The 22,571-nt window shown below is 43.1% G+C and overlaps 1 protein-coding gene across 4 annotated transcripts in view; it reads right to left on the bottom strand.

The window, feature by feature from the left end:
- Window positions 1-18,258: 18,258 nt before the first annotated feature.
- LOC112230876 (disabled homolog 2-interacting protein) overlaps window positions 18,259-22,571 on the bottom strand; it is a 321,602-nt gene continuing 317,289 nt past the window's right edge. For all 4 annotated transcript variants that reach the window (XM_042311572.1, XM_042311571.1, XM_042311570.1 and 1 more), the window contains one exon: window positions 18,259-19,255. In XM_042311572.1, coding sequence (XP_042167506.1) covers window positions 19,088-19,255 — 168 coding nt within the window. In that variant the 3' untranslated portion in view covers window positions 18,259-19,087. The remainder of the gene's footprint in view (window positions 19,256-22,571) is intronic.

Here is a 22,571-nt window from a genome sequence, read left to right on the forward strand (position 1 = left end):
GGCCCGACGTCCACAGGTGGGGGTTGTGCTTACAGCCCAACACCGTGCAGGACGTTTGGCATTTGCCAGAGAACACCAAGATTGGCAAATTCGCCGCTGGCGCCCTGTGCTCTCCTGCCATTAGGTACTGAGATGAGATCCTCAGACCCCTTGTGAGACCATATGCTGGTGCGGTTGGCCCTGGGTTCCTCCTAATGCAAGACAATGCTAGACCTCATGTGGCTGGAGTGTGTCAGCAGTTCCTGCAAGAGGAAGGCATTGATGCTATGGACTGGCCCACCCTTTCCCCAGACCTGAATCCAATTGAGCACATCTGGGACATCATGTCTCGCTCCATCCACCAACGCCACGTTGCACCACAGACTGTCCAGGAGTTGGTGGATGCTTTAGTCCAGGTCTGGGAGGAGATCCCTCAGGGGACCATCCGCCACCTCATCAGGAGCATGCCCAGGCGTTGTAGGGAGGTCATACAGGCACGAGGAGGCCACACACACTACTGAGCCTCATTTTGACTTGTTTTAAGGACATTACATCAAAGTTGGATCAGCCTGTAGTGTGGTTTTCCACTTTAATTTTGAGTGTGACTCCAAATCCAGACCTCCATGGGTTGATAAATTTGATTTCCATTGATAATTTTTGTGTGATTTTGCTGTCAGCACATTCAACTATGTAAAGAAGCAAAGTATTTAATATGAATATTTCATTCATTCAGATCTAGGATGTTATTTTAGTGTTCCCTTTATTTTTCTGAGCGGTGTTTTTTGTGCATCAATTTTTTTTAAACTATTTATAAATGTTTTCCTCACCCTAAATAATATACAAGATCCGAGTATTTTAAATCTGCTGAAAAGGAGACTAATATGCATGTATTTAAATGGATTTCTTTCATTGACCCCTAATATTCTGAACTGTTCTCTTTTGATAAAACTCTAATTAAAGGCACACCAAATGTTAAGGAATTGCTTTAGATAAATGTACTGAAAGCCCTATTGAATGAAAACTCCACAAGAAAATCTGTTGACCAGCAAGTTTTTTTAGTGGTTTAATTAAATGTATTCAGCACGCTCAAGGGAATCACGCCTGCAACGCCTGTTAACTTAAGTCGGAGTACCAACTACGGAGAAATGCGTAGGATAGACGTACATTTCCTAAGTCTGAATCAGGCCTTAAGTGAGCCTCAAGGGAGCAATTAAAGGCATCTCTGTGAAATAAGCATGAGGAGGCATTATGAATGTGGTCCGTTCCCTACCCACCGTCTTCTCCCTCCCCACTAGCTCTCTGCTCCTAGGCCTGAGTCGATGGAAATGCATTCAAGAATTCAATCAATTCAGCCTCTGAAGTGGATGTGGAAAGACGAGGCGTTATGCTATAGGATGATGGTAATGCTCTGCTTTGCATCATTCTGGGCTGCCTGTGTCTAATCTTAGATTTGTTAGATCTTACATATTGTACATTTTCTACACCGTCTAATATGTGGTCCACAGCACGTGTGGTGAAGCATGTGTGGTGTGGTGAGGTCCGTGGCTGGGTAGGCACTGGCTATGATCAAATCCAGATTTAAGGATCTATTCAATCTGTATCGCTGAAGTGTTACAGATTGCACAATAGAAATTTAAAGGTAAGTTAACGATTGAGCCGACATACTGTGTATGCAGCGTGAATGCGGTCTCCGCTAACGTGGAAACATTGCCTTTAAATTTCAATTCCGCTGTTACGCTGAACTTCCGCGATACAGATTGAGTCGAGCTCTTAGTCAATAATAAACATTGATAATGCCCAACATCACCATACAACAGATAGCTCTAACAACCAGTGACATAGGCTATTAACCGAAATTGACAAAAAATTTCACCAAATTGTAAATACCAATATAGCCCAAAAATTTTTTTGTATCATCTGACAAAATGACAGCACAACTGAGCTCAGCCATAGACCGATGTAGCATCCACAGTTACAACCAATAGGTGGCACTAAAAGACCAATGTATGGACACATTTTATCTGAATAGTTTTCAACGCAAACTCCATAGTCTTTGACAATGGATTTACAATTCTTCCAATGCACTGCGCGGGACACACACACACACAATAATATTATATTATGTGAAATATTATTACACACACATATTTAATAAATACGGTTCTAATGGATTTTCCATAACAATCGAAATGACTGAAAAATGCAGTTCAAGACATCGGTGTCTCATCAGAAAATTCCAGCTTAATTCAAATGCATCAAAGGGAATGCTGTCTATTCTCATGTTTATTCAACAGTTGACTAACCCGTAAATTGCAAAAGAAAATGCATTTAGAACTAACTTTACTTGTAAATGAAGTCCATTAGTCTGTCCTTCAGGGTGAACCTCTCAGTGACAGGATTGTAGGGCCAAGGGTGACAAAATGATCAAACCTGGCTTTCATTTGAACACTGATATTGTCCAAAATGTTGTAAAACATTCCTCTCATCTCCAATCGCCGTCTGCTCCGGATGACTTTGTCTTTTTAGGCCGAGTGTGGTGCAGTTCTCCTCAAACCAATCATAGAAACACTTGCCTCCTGGCATCCGCATCATACATCGTGTTGCTGATACGTGCGCAGCAGAACCCAAATGTCTATTGTTTTATGCTGCAGAACATGAAAGAATGCATCAGCACAATTGACATCGCCCAAGACACTAAAGCAAGGCCTATTTGGCAATACATTTAGACTGCAAGCTAGATAGACCGTTCGTAATAGGTGAATTACCCTACGTGAGTGCAGCCGTACACACAGCTATCTTACCAAAAGAATACAAACTAAATGCTGAAAGTAGCTTATTCATTCAAAACAAAAATACTGAATAGCAGTTTGGCTTAGAATACCGACACAACTGCGAATGAACGTATGCGAACAGAACAAAACGGTGGTAGGCCTACCATAAGCCTATAAACAAAATATCAGATTGATAAAGTTATGACGCAATCTGTATATAAGGCTAGTTACATTAATAGTAAACAAACGCAGTAAACAAAAGGTGAACGCAGTAAACCTAAATACCGCCTGCTACAGTGACATGCAGCCGTGCACAGCTGCCGTGTCAAATAAATAGACCTATAGGCTTCAAACAGAGAATATTGCGCCGCTCATTAGTCCAGCAGCATGTTGCGATATGGCAATACGCTTCCGTGGCTCAAATTCGACCCACCCATGTAATCAATTAAGCAATGCCGGCCTACCATAAACCCGGTTCCAATATGTACAGTTCCATTTACAACCAGGAAAAGCAATAGGCTACCAAGAAAACATAGAAATAGAATGTAACCCATCCGTTTCTATGATCAAACATACCGATATACCCTGGGTCATTGGAATTATATTGAATACTGCTTATATCATTCTACACCACAAACATAAAAGTTCTATTCTCATTTTGCTATTCCCTATTCCCTGAGTTTTTGCTGAAAATGACGCCACGGGCTATACCACCAAGATTTTGATCAAAACCAACCAGCTAGATTGTTAGCTTTTCAGAAGAGTTGAGAAATTGAGCATTTCATTTTCCGCCGAAACCTTCTTCCAAAATCCCCTTCAAATCCCAGTTGGATTAGTTGAGCATTCCTTGAGTGTAGCATGCTTCGTCTGTGCTGACTGAACACATCTATGTGCTGGGGGGCTAGGGTCAGTCTGTTTTATCTGGTGTAATTCTCCTGTCTTATCTGGTGTCCTGTGTGAATTTAAGTATGCTCCCTCTAATTCTCTCCCTCTCTCCCTCCCTGCCCGGAGGAGCTGAGCCCTAGCATCATGCCTCAGGTCTACCTGGCCTGTTGACTCCTGGCTGTCCCCAGTCCACCTGGTCGTGCTGCCGCTCCTGTTCTGCCTGCGGCTAGGGAACCCTGACCTGTTCACTGGATGCGCTACCTTGTCCCGTACCTGCTGTCATCGGCTCATTCTCTCTCTACCGCACCTGCTGTCTCAACCTCTGAATGCTCGGCTATGAAAAGCCAACTGACATTTAATCCAGAGCTACTGACCTGTTGCACCCTCTACAACCACTGTGATTATTATTTGACCCTGCTAGTCATCTATGAATGTTTGAACATCTTGATGAACCATCTAGCCTTAAATGGCCATGTACTCTTATAATCTCCACCCGGCACAGCCAGAAGAGGACTGGCCATCCCTCAGAGCCTGGTTCCTCTCTAGATTTCTTCCTAGGTTCCTGACTTTCCAAGGAGTTTTTCCGAGCCACCGTGCTTCTACATCTGCATTGCTTGCTGTTTGGGGTTTTAGGCTGGGTTTCTGTATAGCACTTTGGGACATCTGCTGATGTTAAAACCTGTTATGGCTGCAATCCCGGTACCGGGATCAATATGATAACTACCAGTGAAAATAGAGGGTGCCAAAATTCAAACCACAGAAATCTCATAATTACAATTCCTAAAACATACATGTTTTATATAATTTGAAATCCATTTTCGTTGTTAATCCCACCAACGTGTCCGATTTCAAATAGGCTTTTCAGCGAAAGCACTACAAACGATTATGTTAGGTCTCCACCAAACCACAATAAGCACAACCATTTTCCAGCAAAATATAGCATTCACAGAAACCAGAAATAAAGATAAAATTAGTCACTAACCTTGAATTATCTTCATCAGATGACACTCATAGGACTTCATGTTACACAATACATGCATGTTTTGTTTGATAAAGTTTATATTTAAAAAATCTGAGTTTACATTGGCGCGTTAGAGTCACCAGTTCCAAAAACATCAAGTGATTTTGCATAGCCACATCATTCAACAGAAATACTCATCATAAATGTAGATGATAATAGAATTATAGATATCCCTCTCCTTAATGCAACCACTGTGTCAGATTTTTTAAAAACTTTACGGAAAAAGAAATGCATGCAATAACCTGAGATGGAGCTCAATTTAAAAACACCACAGCTGCAAAGATGGCTTCAACATAAACAAGAAATGACATGATAAATATTCCCTTACCTTTGATGATCTATATCAGAAAGCACTCCAGGAATCCTAGGTCCACAATAAATGTTTGTTTTGTTCGAAAATGTCCGTTATTTATGTCCAAATACCTTCTTTTGTTAGAGCGTTTGGTATACATATCCAAACGCTAATTCTGGTCAGCGTTATATCGGACAAAAACTTCAAAAAGTGATATTACTGGTTGAAGAAACATTTCAAACTAAGTACAGAATCAATCATTAGGATGTTTTTAACATATAGCTTCAATAAAGTTCCAACCGGAGTATTCCTTCTCGTCTTCGTGAGCAATGGAACGCAAGTGGGTACCATGAGGAAAAAGCCCAATCACAAAATGGCTGCTTGATGGACAGCTGATATATTCTGCTCTCATTCACTCCCACAACAACATAGAAGCCTCATTATAATTTCTATTGATGGTTGACATTAGTGGAACCCCTAGTCAGTGCAACATCATATCTCAAGGGGATTTCATTGGGGACTCTGGTGAATACATACAAAGCCCAGATATCTCAATTCCTGTTTTGATTTCTCCTCAGGATTTTGCTTGTCATATGAGTTCTGTTATACTCACATACATCATTCAAACAGTTTTAGAAACTTTAGAGTGTTTTCTATCCAACACTAATAACAATATACATATATTAGCAACTGAGACTGAGGAGTAGGCCGTTTACATTGGGAACCTTATTCATCCAAGCTACTCAATACTGCCCCCCAGCCATAAAAAGTTTATGTGTGAAAGTTGAATATTTCCCAAAAATATTTTTGAATTTCCCGTGCTGCCTTTTCAGCGCAATGTTGGGGGGGGTTCCGTTAGCGGAACCTGTGTCCTAGACAGGTTAAAAGGGCTTTATAAATACTTTTGATTGATTGACGGTTTGTCAAAGTGGAAAATTAGTTATTGCCAGCTGCCTATCATTAACAAGTGTTGACATCTCATTTCCCATTGAACTTCGAACTTGTTTTTCATTCCACAGTGCAGTACCTTTAAGATTCTCCTTGCTTGATGCGAATAATTTGGTTGTGTCAATAGCATGCTTCCAGTTTCAATATCCGTCTTGGGTGAAAGCCCTGTTTGCATTAGGATTCTAGGCTAACCTGGGCCGGCTCCTCTGTTCCAAGATCATCAGGAACAGTTGGAGGGGGCTGTTGAGCAGTTATCCTGGTGCTACTTTTGGAAGGGGTGATAAGCTCTTCGAGCATCATCGCTGCTGGGCTTGGCAGCGGCCTCGTGGTTTGATTTCTGAGATCCATTGTGGCAGTGGCAGATTAGCTGGTTGAAGCTAAATAGGCTAAAAACGCTAATGCCTTTTACAGCTAGCTAAGAAGCGAACTCATTTCTGTAGTGGTGGGGTGTGAGGCAGAGTTGAGTGAAGCAGCTTCAATTGTAAACTTGACCCCGTCCTTATGAATCAAAATCAAAATTACAGGTGGAGGCGTATCACAGTATTCACATAGCCTACCACGTTATTCACGTAGCCTACCACAGATAAGTAGCGTTTTTTCACGCTTATGGAAACCCAAAGGAATCATATCCTACCTAACCGCCCAGTGGCTTTCCATAGCCCCCTTGCGCACACAAACACACACACACACTCCGCGGGGGGCTCTGTCCATGGTTCCTGATACAGCGCAGTGGAGACAGCGCCAACCTGTCACTAAACCATTTTCATTCTTTTGCTATTTTTAATACAGGGATATAACACTAAAACTGAGGTGGCAAATCTACCTTTTGCCACCTCGTTGAGCCGGGCCTGAGCGTGTCCTTGTCCTGATGATTTTCTGTCGCTTCCTCTGATGAAGGTCGGCAGCGCAGGTGTTGGTCTTCCCCTCTGAATTATACCAAGTTTGGAAAATGTTGTATAAAAATGTTGTATAATGTAGTATAATGTCAATGTGCCGGGTTGTTTTTGCTATCTAGCTACTGTAGCTTTGTTCAGTTCAAAGGATGCAAGCGCCAAATGATGTAGACATGCCCAAAATGTGCAGAGCTTACCCACACAACTTGTTTAGGCAATACGCATGCGCAAAATATGAAATGGGCTCAATGCAATGCATGAAGCGAGGCAGCAAGACCTATGCTGAGCCTGTCCATTAAGAGTGACTGTCGTCAGGGATGGCCATGCTCGTCAACGATTTTAAAGGAATTTGAATGGATAGGAAGGAAGGCATGCGTACTCTGGTGCCTTTTCTGAAGTTTTGATGAAGTTTTAGCACTTTTAGATTTTGAGCATGAAAACCACCAGGCTCATTGAATTAGTAATCAATTCGACATGATTGTTCTTTAAGTACCCACGTACCGTTCCAACTGTTTGGATTACAGAAATATTGTTTCATTATTCAACCTTTTGATGTTACCGCACTGCAACGTCTCTCTCTGTGGTAACAAAGGGATTTAACTTCCATTTCTGAAAGAGAGAACGAGTTTTCCTGCAGGTATTAAGACCATCATAAAACTGTGGTGTGAACGAGAAGAGAAGAGAAGGGGGGGGGTCTGGTGCCTATGGTCCTCACCAAAAAGGGCAAGTCATGACAGTGCATTCGGGAAGTATTCAGACCCCTTGACTTCTTCCACATTTATGTTACATCATTATTCAAAAAATGTCCTCCTCAATCTACACACCACACCCCATAATTACAAAGCAAAAACAAGTTTTTAGAAATTTTAGCAAAAAAACAGAAATACCTTATTTACATAAATATTCAGACCCTTTGCTATGAGACTAGACATTGAGCTCAGGTGCTGGGGTGCTGTTTCCATTGATCATCCTTGAGATGTTTCTACAACTTGATTGGAGTCCACCTGTGGTAAATAGTACAACAACCCTAAGCACAGCTAAGACATCACAGGAGTGGCTTCGGGACAAGATTCTGAATGTCCTCGAGTGGCCCAGCCAGGGCCCGGAATTGAACCCGATCAAACATGTCTGGAGAGACCTGAAAATAGCAATGCTCCCCATCCAACCTGACAGAGCTTGAGAGGATCTGCAGAGAAGAATGGGAGAAACTCCCCAAAATACAGTGTGCCAAGCTTGTAGCATCTTACCCAAGAAGACTCAAGGGTGTAATCGCAGCCACAGGTGCTTCAATAAAGTACTGAGTAAAGGGCATGAATATTTATGTAAATGTTATTTCCTTTTAATATAAATATTCTTGCTAAAATGGATAAACAGTTTTTCCTTTGTCATTGTGGGTTATGTGTAGTATGATGAGAAAAAAACTATTTAATCTGTTTTAGAATAAGGCTGTAACTTAACAAAATGTGGAAAAAGGTCTGAATGCTTTCTTAATTAAATGAGTAAAACAGTATCAAACATTATTAAAGTGACCAGTGTTCCATTATCAAAGTGACCAGTGATTCCATGTCTATGGACAGCAGCCTCTATGGGGTAGGGTTGAGTATCCGGGTGGTAGCCGTGACAATGACTAAGTTCAGGGCAGGGTGGAGGCCGGCTAGTGATGGCTATTTAACATTCTAATGGCCTTGAGATAGAAGCACCTGTACTGACCCCACCTTCTGGATGTTAGCGGGGTGAACAGGTAGTGGCTTGGGTGGTTGATGTCCTTGATGATATTTTTTGGCCTTTCTGTGACATTGGTTGCTGTTGGTGTCCTGGAGGGCAGGCAGACCGCGGCACCATCTGGAGAGCCCTGTGGTTGCGGGCGGTGAAGTTGCCGTGCCAGATGGTGATACAGCCCGACAGGATGCCCTCAATGGTGTATCTGTAAAAGTGTGTGAAGGTCTTAGGGACAAGCCAAATTTCTTCAGCCTCTTGCGGTTGAACAGGTGCTGTTGCGCCTTCTTCACCACATTGTCTGTGTGTGTGGACCATTTCAGATTGCCAGTGATGAGTACACCGAGGAACTTGAAGCTTTTCACCTTCTCCATTGCGGTCCTGTCGATGTGGATGGACCCTCCTCTCCTCCCTGTAGGCTGTCTCGTCATTGTTGGTAATCAGGCCTAATACTGTTGTCATCTGGAGGCGTGCGTGGCCATGCATGTCATGGGTGAACAGGGAGTACAGGAGAGGGCTGAGCATACACACTTGTAGGGCCCCTGTGTTAAGGATGTGTAGTACAGGTGTTGTTTCCTTCCTTTACCACATGGGGGAGCCCTGTCAGGAAGTCCAGGACCCAAATGCACAGGGCGGGGTTCCGACCCATGGCTCCGAGCTTAATGATGAGCTTGGGGCGGTATGCAAATTGAAGTGGGTCTAGGGTGTCAGGTAAGATGGAGGTGATATGATCCTTAACTAGCCTCTCAAAGCACTTCATGATGACAGAAGTGAGTGCTACAGGGCGATTGTCATTTAGTTCAGTTCAGTTATCTTTGCTTTCTTGGGTACAGGAAGATCGTGAAGCATGTGGAGACAGCAGACTGGGATAGGGAGAGATTGAATATGCCCATAAACATTCCAGCCAGCTGGTCTGTGCATGCTCTGAGGACGCGGTTAGGATGCCGTCTTGGCCGACAGCCTTGCGGGGCTAACACGTTTAAATGTCCTACTCATGTCGGCTACGGAGAACGAGAGACCAGAGTCCATGGGAGAGGGCCACGTTGGTGGCACTGTGTTATTCTCAGTGGGTGAAGAAGGTGTTTAGCCTGTCTGGGAGCAAGATGGCGACGTCTGCGATGTGGCTGGTTTTCCCTTTGTAATTCATGATTGTCTGGAGTCTCATCCACATGAGTCTCGTGTCTGAGCCGTTTAATTGCGACTCCACTTTGTCTCTGTACTGACGTTTTGCCTGTTTGATTGCCTTACGGAGGGAATAATTACACTGTTTGTATTCAACCATATTATCAGTCACCTTACTGGTGTTAAATGAGGTGGTTCGCGCTTTCAGTTTTGCGCGAATGCTGCCCTCTATCCACGTTTTTTGGTTTGGGTATGTTTTAACAACTCAGTCATCGTGTTAGTGTATACATCAATGTTATTCTCAGAGGTAACCCGGAACATATCCCAGTCCGCGTGATCCACAGGAGGTTGGTGGGTCCTTAATTGGGGAGCACAGGCTTGTGGTAATGGCTGGAGTGGAATCGGTGGAATGGTATTAAATACCTCATAGTTTCCTGGGGGGAGGACGACTCATAATAATGTCTGGAAGGGAGTAAATGGAATGGCATCTGTGAGAGAGAATCACGTATTTACCTGATCTCTTCCCAGTTCACTCCCCGCTGCTGGTCTAGGCATGTAGCCAAGGACATGGGATGGAGATAAACTTGAGGAACAGGTAGACCGGTATTGTTTTCATCTTTGTTTCTGAGTAACCTGGTCACACAGCATAAGACAAAGAGCCTCTGAGAGTGACCACAGTTCTACAGTCCCTCCTGTTCTTTTACTATCTTCCAAGGGCACAGTTGTGGGGAGGTGGAAGAGAATGGAGACTAGCTTGGTAGAGAAAGGAGTAAATGGAATAGCCGTTATCACTTGTTTCTGCACTATGACCTCACACAACCAATACACCTGGCCACAAGAAGAAAACAAGGTAGCTTATGATGGAACCAACCATGACTAAGCAGTTCTTGGGTTTCTATGTAAACCCATGGCGTCTCTGTATTATTCGAGAACTCAGTCGATTCACCTTGTATGTTGCATTGACCTGCACCCTCATCGATGTGTTTTTAATAAAGTTAATATCCTTTTTGGTGATTGACCTTCTCTCCTCATTATTGATTAGAATTACCATGACACATCAACCACATGGAAACCATGTGTTTGAGGTATACATGTATCATTCCAATGATTCCGCTCCAGCCATTACCACTGGCGTGATCAAAACAATCTTTAAGCATGGATTGGTCAGGCCAGCGTAAATAAATAAATAAGTGTTTGGTCAATAACAAAAGTTTACCTCAATACTTTGTTATATACCCTTTGTTGGCAATTACAGAGGTCAAATGTTTTCTGTAAGTCTTCACAAGGTTTTCACACACTGTTGCTGGTATTTTGGCCCATTCCTCCATGCAGATCTCCTCTAGAGCAGTGATGTTTTGGGGCTGTTGCTGGGCAACACAGACTTTCAACTCCTTCCAAAGATTTTCTATGGGGTTGAGATCTGGAGACTAGCTAGGCCACTCCAGGACCTTGAAATGCTTCTTACGAAGCCACTCCTTTGTTGCCCGGGTGGTGTGTTTGGGATCATTGTCATGCTGAAAAACCCAGCCACGTTTCATCTTCAATGCCCTTGCTGATTGGAAGGAGGTTTTCACTCAAAATCTCACGATACATGGCCCCATTCATTATTTCCTTTGCAGATAAACAGCCCCAAAGCATGATGTTTCCACCCCCATGCTTCACAGTAGGTATGGTGTTCTTTGGCTGCAACTCAGCATTCTTTGTCCTCCAAACACGACGAGTTGAGTTTTTACCAAAAAGTTATATTTTGGTTTCATCTGACCATATGACATTCTCCCAATCTTCTTCTGGATCATCCAAATGCTCTCTAGCAAACTTCAGACGGGCCTGGACATGTACTGGCTTAAGCAGGGGGACACGTCTGGCACTGCAGGATCTGAGTCCCTGGCGGCATAGTGTGTTACTGATGGTAGGCTTTGTTACTTTGGTCCCAGCTCTCTGCAGGTCATTCACTAGGTCCCCCCGTGTGGTTCTGGGATTTTTAGTCACCGTTCTTGTGATCATTTTGACCCCACGGTGTGAGATCTTGCGTGGAGCCCCAGATCAAGGGAGATTATCAGTGGTCTTGTATGTCTTCCATTTCCTAATAATTGCTCCCATAGTTGATTTCTTCAAACCAAGCTGCTTACCTATTGCAGATTCAGTCTTCCCAGCCTGGTGCAGGTCTACAATTTTGTTTCTGGTGTCCTTTGACAGGTCTTTGGTCTTGGCCATAGTGGAGTTTGGAGTGTGACTGTTTGAGGTTGTGGACAGGTGTCTTTTATACTGATAACAAGTTCAAACAGGTGCCGTCAATACAGGTACCGAGTGGAGGACAGAGGAGCCTCTTAAAGAAGAAGTTACAGGTCTGTGAGAGCCAGAAATCTTGCTTGTTTGTAGGAGACTAAATACTTATTTTCCACCATAATTTTCAAATAAATTCATTAGTGATTTTCTGTATTTTTTTTCTCATTTTGTCTGTCATAGTTGAAGTGTACCTATGATGAAAATTACAGGCCTCTCTCATCTTTTTAAGTGGGAGAACTTGCACAATTGGTGGCTGACTAAATACTTTTTTGCCCCACTGTATATTGGTGCCATCTTATAGTCTTTTCACAGAGTTAGCACTGCCTACCTTGCCTACCCTTACTACACATCACTGCCTGTTACTGGCCCACAGGGCAGTAATTCTACACTGGTGTTAAGCCATTTTATTTTAAGTGTAGCATATAGCACACTTTCACATACTGTAATCAGGGTTGGGGAGTAACTGATTACACGTAATCGAATTACAAAAAAACCTATCTGCAATCAGTTATGTTACCAGCAAAAATATTGTAATTAGATTACAGATACCTTCAAAAACCTAGATGATTACTTCGGCTGTGTTTGCACAGGCAGCCAAATTCTGATATTTGTTTCATTAATTGGTGTTTTGACCAATCAGATCTGATGTTCAGAATTGGTCTGCCTGTGTAAACACAGCGCTCTTGGATTACTTTTAAACAATGTTAGTGGAAAAAAAACACACCTTTCTGTTTTGTCAATGACATTCAGTGCAGCACTGGAAAAAGGCACAAGTTTACGTTTGTTCCACCTGAGCGAGTTTTACCACAAGTCAGAGACCACTATGATGACAAACCAAACACGTTTGATGGATTATTTTTGGCTTCTTCTAATGCCTCTTATTGGAAAGTGATCCAAAAGTAACTGAAAGTAATCAGATTATGTTACTGAGTTTGGATAATCCAAAAGTTACATTACAGATTAAAATGTTGGACAGGTGACTAGTAACTGTAATGGATTACATTTAGAAAGGAACCTACCCAGCCCTGACTGTAATACATGGCAAGAAATAATGTCTACCTTGGGTAGGATAGAGATTTTGAGCATTTCCAGCTCATGTGTTTTTGGAGCATTCTCCCTCTTTCCCTCTTCTCTTCATCTTCTCTCCCAGCTACTGTGGGGAATAACAATCAGGCAGTATGTAGGTCAGCCGAGCTGAGGAGCATGCACCACTCACTACCCCTCTTTTACCTCTCTCTCCATCTTCCTCTCATCTTTTAGCTCTCTCCCTCTTTTACCTCTCTCCCGCCATCTTCCTCTCATCTTTTAGCTCTCTCCCTCTTTTACCTCTCTCTCCATCTTCCTCTCATCTTTTATCTCTCTCTCCCTCTTTTACCTCTCTCCCTCTTTTACCTCTCTCCCGCCATCTTCCTCTCATCTTTTAGCTCTCTCCCTCTTTTACCTCTCTCCCGCCATCTTCCTCTCATCTTTTAGCTCTCTCCCTCTTTTACCTCTCTCTCCATCTTCCTCTCATCTTTTACCTCTCTCCCTCTTTTACCTCTCTCCCTCTTTTACCTCTCTCCCTCTTTTACCTCTCTCCTGCCATCTTCCCCTCCTCTAAATGGTTCTCGTAATCATCATTCTATTACTAGACTGAGTATATCTTAGAACATATGTACATTTTTCTCATCATAAGCCAAGTAGTATCTGATTTAATACCTGTCAATCAACTAAGACAGTGTTTCCCAAATTATAGGTCTGAATCTACTGGTTTGCGGCTGAATTATAGGTTGTGGCTGGAAATATGTTAATGTTTTTTTGTCTGAGTCACATGAAATCCGCATAGCAATTTGAGACAACCGTTACGTGATTTGTTGCATTTACCAAAATCACATGGTATGGAAAATATAAACGTATTGGAAAATATATTCACCACAGTGGCAAGAAACACACAAGGCAGAGGCTTAAAATAGGTAAATAAAACTTTAATAAGTCTAGTTGCAAATGTACATAAATTGCACAGCCACATTGTTTTTATATATATATATATATATATATATATATATATATATATATATATATATATATATATATATATATATATATATATATATATATATATATATATATATATATATATATCGTCAACACAAACAAATTCCTCTGTACATTATTGTTTTTGTCACTGTTGTCCAAGGAAGCAGAATCCAGCCAATACTTTACTTTCAACATCATTACAAAAGCATTTTCTACAAGATATTAAAAAACATACATCTTTTACTTTATTTATAGATATATATTTAGTTTATAGTATTTTTTTCTCCACTGGCTGTAACTGCACTGTATGTACTATATAATTGTGTGTGTGTGTGTGTGGCTACAGAGACATCATCATCACATTTCTCTCTCTGACTCTCCTCTCCTACATTCTTCAACAACTTAACGAAGGTGGAACAGCGGTGGGACGCGACCAGAAACAGACAAGAGGATTTAGAATTGACAGCCAAATGAAGGACATTGCATTGTCTATTTCTGTGGAAGTGGCATTATGCTATGTGGCACTGGTAACACATATTGATCATGGCAGTTTATACCAGTATTAAACTAGCTGATCTGGGAGAGTTGGCATTTTCCATTTCCTGTTTCAGTTTAGAGGTAGAGACTATACATACGACTAGAGGGAACACATCCCTAAAGATGGAAGTCTTGACTTCATTTAGTCCTCTCTACAACAGTCACTCTCCAACATCACCAGGCAAGCTCTATACTGGAACCCACAAGGGAGCTCCCAAAGGAACGTAAGTAAGTCTCTGTGAACGCTGGGAACATTGCCTTTGAATTTAAATCCGATACGGTTTGGATCCAGCTCTATCAATGCTTAAAACTGGGCTGATGACAAATGGGGTTTTGTGCTTGTGTTTCTCTCTCACCACAGAGAGGGTCATAGGTTGCTGGACATTTGGACTCTCTCTGACCTCTACACGCCAGACATTTTTTAAATTTTACCTTTAGTCAGTGAAGAACAAATTTTTATTTTCAATGATGGCCTAGGAACAGTGGGTTAACTGCCTGTTCAGGGGCAGAATGACAGATTTGTACCTTGTCAGCTCAGGGATTCGAAACTTGCAACCTTTCGGTTACTAGTCCAACGCTTTAACCACTAGGCTACCCTGCCGCCCCAGAGTCAACATAGTCATTTACATTTTTTTTGCAATATACTCTTGAAGTGTTTTTCCCTTGATAAAAAAAGAGTATACTGAATTGGGGGGTGGGGGGGGATTAGAGGATTGCACTAAAACCTGGAGATCTAACTGAACAGGACAGATGGCTGGTTGAGCTATTTACAATATCCATGATACAGTAATATCAATCGATACAGCAATATTATTGAACACAAGGTACATTTACAAAAAAAAGGCTCTCTTTTTAACATTAGTTAAAAAATATTGTGAACAATGTATCTACACTCTCGTCTCCAAGGCTGTCCAGCCTCTTGATACACTCATCATTATCATATATTTATATGATATATAAATCACATATCATTCATGTCTGCAGCAACTCATAAAAACAACATTCCATCATCTTCCTACATTGGAAACGTATTATTTATTTGAAATGGTGACGCAGTGGGTCGCTACCATTCGTTACAGCGCCAAAATGAAGCATGCAGATTTTTCAACCCTAACTCATCGGTAAAGGTAAGAGAAATGAATTATAAAAATATACAAAATATAGATGTGCTGAAAATGTCTGTGGGGTGGTGGGAGCAAGCGGGAACAGTAGCTATAGGATCATTCAGGGACAATAGGTCTAGACCCCACATTAGGGTCTAGACCCCACATTAGGGTCTAGACCCCACATTAAGACCAACCGTGTGTTTGAGTAGCATCTTCACATTCAATAGAGAGAGGGAATGAGGGAGAAGGGGAGAGGGAATAAAGAGGAGAGGAGAGATAGATGCCTCGAAGCGAAGTGTGGGGGGGTCACAGTCTTTATGCGGCATGCTTCTTTGACATGAATTAGCAAACAGGAGAGTTTTTAGAAAAAGCGTACGATTCTAACCTGTGAGGTCACATTATAACACACACCAGTCCAGTGTATAGTATAACATCGTGTTCAACAACGCAACTCTCTCTCTCTCTCCTTGTGCTACAGGGCTATCAGACCAGCCATGGCAAGGGTCCTGAACGCAAAGCGACACACAACCAACATACGTCGTCGATTCAACGTCGATTCAACATTATTGGTGAAGCACTAAAGCAAACCTCAATCCCGACCAGGTCTGTTTCCAAAAACCTGGATAAAGTACAGGTCAAGAAGAAGAAGAAAGGAAACAGGATTTGTATTTCATCTGCTCATGGTGCAACTCACAGCATAGTGTGCAGTCTCTCCCTGCCCCGAAGCCCTATAAGACACACTATAGCTGCATCCACCCACTCCTTGGAACGAGCTTCTATCATACTTGACCTGATCAAATACACCTATATATCTCATGTATACTTTATAGAGGAAAAAATGAAATATGCATACATCTATCTTACATTTCATTAGTATATTTTCACACACAGGTCATGATTTAGTGTTCATAACACATTTTGCGTGATGTATTTGTACATTATATTTATATTCCTTTACAAATCTACTGTATCATAAGATGTGCCTTTTGTTGTTGTTGTTGCAGGAATAGGGGGTCTGAAGGACAAAGTAGAGATGTGTTCCTTACTTAAGGCGTTTCATGTACCAATAGCTTTCACAAAGTGCACTATATAGGGAGAGGAGGAAAAAAGCGGAAGTGTTTCGGCCCTCCAGGACTGACACTGAACAGCCCGGGGGTAGGGCAGGAGTAGGCAACTCGATTCTGCTGCGGGACTATTTTTGTCAGAGCGGATGGTTGGGGACCGGTACACTGCAAATTGACCACAACTAAGCCCAAAAGAAGATTGTATTTGAAAATAATAATACATTTCAATACCTTGATTACATTGGTCACATACAGTGCCTTCGCTAAGTATTTACACCCCTTTTTTACCCCACTTTTTCCACATTTTGTAACGTTACAACCTTATTCTAAAATTTATTAAATCGTCCCCCCCCCTCATCAATCTACACACAATACCCCATAATGACAAAGCAAAAACAGGTGTTTAGAAATGTTTGCTAATAAAAAAATAAAACCATTAAATATCACATTTACATAAGTATTCATACCCTTTACTTTGTTGAAGCACCTTTGGCAGCAATTGCAGCATCGAGTGTCCTTGGGTATGACGCTACGAGCTTGACACACCTGTATTTGGGGAGTTTCTCGCATTCTTCTCTGCAGATCCTCTCAAGCTTTGTCAGGTTGGATGGGGAGCGTCGCTGCACAGCTATTTTCAGGTCTCTCCAGAGATGTTTGCTTGTGTTCAAGTCCGGACTTGGCTGGGCCAATCAAGGACATTCAGAGACTTGTCCCGAAGCCACTCCTGCGTTGTCTTGGCTGTGTGCTTAGGGTCATTGTCCCGTTGGAGGGTGAACCTACGCCCCAGTCTGTCCTGAGCGCTCTGGAGAGGATCAAGGATCTCTCTCTACTTTGCTTCATTCATCTTTGCCTCTCTCTACTTTGCCTCTTTGCAACCACCATGCTTCTCCATCCGGATGGTGCCAGGTTTCCTCCAGACGTGGCGCTTGGCATTAAGGCCAAAGAGTTCAATCCTGGTTTCATCAGACCAGAGAATCTTGTTTCTCATGGTTGGGGGGAGGTCTTTAGGTGCCTTTTGGCAAACTCCAAGCAGGGTGTCATGTGCCTTTTACTGAGGAGCGTCTTCCATCTGGCCACTCTACCATAAAGGCCTGATTGGTGGAGTGCTGCAGAGATGGTTGTCCTTCTGGTGGGTTATTCCATCTCCACAGAATTCTGGAGCTCTGCCAGAGTGACCACCGGGTTCTTGGTCACCTCCCTGACCAAGGCCCTTCTCCCCCGATTGCTCAGTTTGGCCGGGCGGCCAGCTCTAGGAAGAGTCTTGGTGTTTCCACATTTCTTCCATTTAAGAATGGTGGAGGCCACTGTGTTCCTGGGGATCTTCAATGCTGCAGAATTTTTTTGTTACCTTTCCCCAGATCTGTGCCAGGACACAATCCTGTGTCGGGGGTCTACGAACAATTGCTTTGACATCATTGCTTGTTTTTTGTTCTGACATGCACTGTCAACTGTGGGACTTGATATAGTCAGGTGTGTGCCTTTCTAAATCATGTCCGTTTCTAACAAACTGTTTTCACATTGTCATTATGGGATATTGTGTGCTCAACATTTTTTTTAAAGTCTGTAACGTAACGTGGAAAAAGTCAAGGGGTCTGAATACTTTCCGAAGTCTCTTTTTTAAAAATTAGGAACAGATTTCCTAAATTAAACACATCTTTTGCTGAATTCATAGTGATTTTACAGTCTTTTTGACCACAAACTAAAATTCCCTCAAAAAGTAGTATTATTGTTCGGGGTTGCGGGGCACTTTGGAACACAAAAGGACTTAAAAAAGAAATATCAGACTGGACAACAAAATATTTCAAAGCTCCTATTTGTTTGTTTTTTAAAGAATGATATAAGATCTAAATAAACCATTGGACAAAAATACTTTTCTTTGAGATTTAACACTACTATAAATAATTTTTCTGTTATTATTGTTTGGTTTTGTACATTGTCCACATGACCTGGTCGTAACAGAGAAGAGAGGAGAATAGAGGAGGCCAGGAAAGGAGAGGAAAACAGAGGAGAGGGGAAGAGAGAGGATTGGGTGACTATCTGACAGACATTGTGTTGATTATAGTGATTTGTCCAAAGCTTTAGTAGGGAAGAGAGTCTGAAATTGTCCCAGCAACTGCATACATCCAATGGAAACATCCAAATCGGTTGATTAATGGAGAGTTCAGTTCATATCTACAGCTTGTCCAGCCTCCTCCTCTGCAGGGCCCACTGGTGTTCAGCTCTGTCCATTGATTCGCTGTCACTGACTTGGTCAGCTGTCTGTCAAACTGAAGTCCTGCCTCCTCGCTGCTTGGCCCCTCACAGTGGTCTCCTCACTCAGACTAACCCCCGTTTAGTGTCCATATAAGGAAGTGTCCTTTACAAGCACCAGCCAACACACACACACACACACACACACACACACACACACACACACACACACACACACACACACACTCTCTATTAGACTCTCTAGCAGTTGCTGCTGTTCCTGAACTCTCCGTTCTCTGTGATCTGGAGCTTGGTGGGGTTGGTGGGGGAGATGCCGTTACGGGTCTGCATGCTGTAGCGCTCCTTCAGCTGGGTCAGGGCACTCATCAGACGGGCGTTGGCTGCGTCAAGAGACGCGATACGCTTCTCCTGCAGAGAGAGAGAGAGGGGGAGGGAGGGAGAGAGAAACACTGGGTTAGAGAGCGGGAGAGACGGAGGGAGGGGGGGTGAGACAGAGAAGCAAACAGCAAGAGAGAGATACCAAATATAGGCCTGTGCAAAGATAGGAGGTGAGGTACACAGACGCAGATAGCCAGGCAGCCAGTCGACCAGCCAGCGAGGCAGCCAGCCAGACGACCAGACGCATTAATGGCAAAATGGAGATGTAGCCTCCTGCTCCTGTTAGTGTTGCTTACGGTATCATCTGAAGTCCCATCGCGTTCATGTTCATCCACCCGAGGTGCTCTCTAATTCACCATTCACTTCTCTCCCTTTCTCTCCCTCTCTTCTTAATGAGCTTTCCATATTCATTCTCTCTGTCTGTTGACTCAGGGAGCGGCTCATTGCCTCGCCACCGCCTCTTTGTTTGCACACTCATCTCCCATTACTTCACTGTGCAGATGAGCTTCTGTTTGTACGCACGTGTGTGTGTCTGTGCGCCGCTGTCTGTGAGTTGACATTGAGCCGTCTTTCAACCACACCTCTGCAACTTTGTTTAACTCTCGTTGAAGCTTGTGTGCTGGCGTCAGTGTCTGTGTTTGCATCAGAAAATATCACGCCACAACACAGAGCTGCCACTCTGCTGTCAGAAGTCGACAAGAGTTTACAGTGTAAAACGAGTCACGGCCATTGACAGACCGGCAGGGGCAGGAATGAGTCAAGTAAAGGAAGAATAGTGTTCATGTAAATATTAGTTAGTGAAGCGTAGAGTCGCGTGTCGCGCTCAGCCATTCAAGCCTTGTCACCGCCAGAGTTGTGACTGGTTGAATTAAACATGATGTATTTCCGTGTTCTGTCACCCTTCACGTCCTGTAGCAGATGTCACAGAACACACACACAGACACACGCAAAATAAATAGTAGGAATAAATATACACACAATATATTGAGCACAGTTGACTAGGCGCTGCATGGGCTTTGTTTTCTCCATGCATCTCTCTCCACGAGATTCAAACATTGCAAACACAGGACGTGTGTGTGTGACAGGAAGTGTGTGCTCAACTCTCCTTCCAAGATGATCATAATGACCTGCAGTACTGTTTTATGCCACCGCAGACTGCCCTGCCCTCTCTCATTGGGATTTTATATCGTCAATCAACTAACTATCCCTGAGAATGCTTTGGCTAAATCTGTCACAGGCTTCATTAGGAAATATGTTGATTGATGTTGTACCCACAATAACAATCCGGACACACCCCAACCAAAAACCCTGGATGAACAGAGAAATCCATACCATGCTGAGAGCCGTACTGCATCATTCAATGTCCGCAGAACGAACCCTGATGACGCGCGACACATACACAGCAAGCCAGGTACAAAGCGCCGTAAATCCATTAGGGACGCAAAAAGACAATACAGACTCAAACTTGAATAGATGTTCGACAACTCAGACTCACAAAACATGTGGCAGGTAGGCTAGTGGTTGGCGCGTTGGACTAGAAACCGAAAGGTTGCAAGATCGAATCCCCGAGCTGACAAGGTAAACATCTGTCGTTCTGCCCCTGAACAGGCAGTTAACCCACTGTTTCTAGACCAGTTAACCCACTGTTCCTAGACCAGTTAACCCACTGTTCCTAGACCAGTTAACCCACTGTTCCTAGACCAGTTAACCCACTGTTCCTAGACCAGTTAACCCACTGTTTCTAGACCAGTTAACCCACTGTTTCTAGACCAGTTAACCCACTGTTCCTAGACCAGTTAACCCACTGTTCCTAGACCAATTAACCCACTGTTCCTAGACCAGTTAACCCACTGTTTCTAGACCAGTTAACCCACTGTTCCTAGACCAGTTAACCCACTGTTCCTAGACCAGTTAACCCACTGTTTCTAGACCAGTTAACCCACTGTTCCTAGACCAGTTAACCCACTGTTCCTAGACCAGTTAACCCACTGTTCCTAGACCAGTTAACCCACTGTTTCTAGACCAGTTAACCCACTGTTTCTAGACCAGTTAACCCACTGTTCCTAGACCAGTTAACCCACTGTTCCTAGACCAGTTAACCCACTGTTCCTAGACCAGTTAACCCACTGTTCCTAGACCAGTTAACCCACTGTTTCTAGACCAGTTAACCCACTGTTCCTAGACCAGTTAACCCACTGTTCCTAGACCAGTTAACCCACTGTTCCTAGACCAGTTAACCCACTGTTCCTAGACCAGTTAACCCACTGTTCCTAGACCAGTTAACCCACTGTTTCTAGACCAGTTAACCCACTGTTCCTAGACCAGTTAACCCACTGTTCCTAGACCAGTTAACCCACTGTTCCTAGACCAGTTAACCCACTGTTTCTAGACCAGTTAACCCACTGTTCCTAGACCAGTTAACCCACTGTTCCTAGACCAGTTAACCCACTGTTCCTAGACCAGTTAACCCACTGTTCCTAGACCAGTTAACCCACTGTTCCTAGACCAGTTAACCCACTGTTTCTAGACCAGTTAACCCACTGTTCCTAGACCAGTTAACCCACTGTTCCTAGACCAGTTAACCCACTGTTCCTAGACCAATTAACCCACTGTTCCTAGACCAGTTAACCCACTGTTTCTAGACCAGTTAACCCACTGTTCCTAGACCAGTTAACCCACTGTTCCTAGACCAGTTAACCCACTGTTCCTAGACCAGTTAACCCACTGTTTCTAGACCAGTTAACCCACTGTTCCTAGACCAGTTAACCCACTGTTCCTAGACCAGTTAACCCACTGTTTCTAGACCAGTTAACCCACTGTTCCTAGACCAGTTAACCCACTGTTCCTAGACCAGTTCCTAACCCCCACTGTTCCTAGACCAGTTAACCCACTGTTTCTAGACCAGTTAACCCACTGTTCCTAGACCAGTTAACCCACTGTTCCTAGACCAGTTAACCCACTGTTCCTAGACCAGTTAACCCACTGTTCCTAGACCAGTTAACCCACTGTTCCTAGACCAGTTAACCCACTGTTCCTAGACCAGTTAACCCACTGTTCCTAGACCAGTTAACCCACTGTTTCTAGACCAGTTAACCCACTGTTTCTAGACCAGTTAACCCACTGTTCCTAGACCAGTTAACCCACTGTTTCTAGACCAGTTAACCCACTGTTCCTAGACCAGTTAACCCACTGTTCCTAGACCAGTTAACCCACTGTTCCTAGACCAGTTAACCCACTGTTCCTAGACCAGTTAACCCACTGTTTCTAGGCCGTCATTGAAAATAAGAATTTGCACTTATACACCTTTCAGAGTGTAATTAATAACTTCATCAATGTCTTCTTTTTT

Source organism: Oncorhynchus tshawytscha, linkage group LG33 (genome assembly GCF_018296145.1).
Source record: "Oncorhynchus tshawytscha isolate Ot180627B linkage group LG33, Otsh_v2.0, whole genome shotgun sequence".
Lineage (NCBI taxonomy): Eukaryota > Metazoa > Chordata > Actinopteri > Salmoniformes > Salmonidae > Oncorhynchus > Oncorhynchus tshawytscha.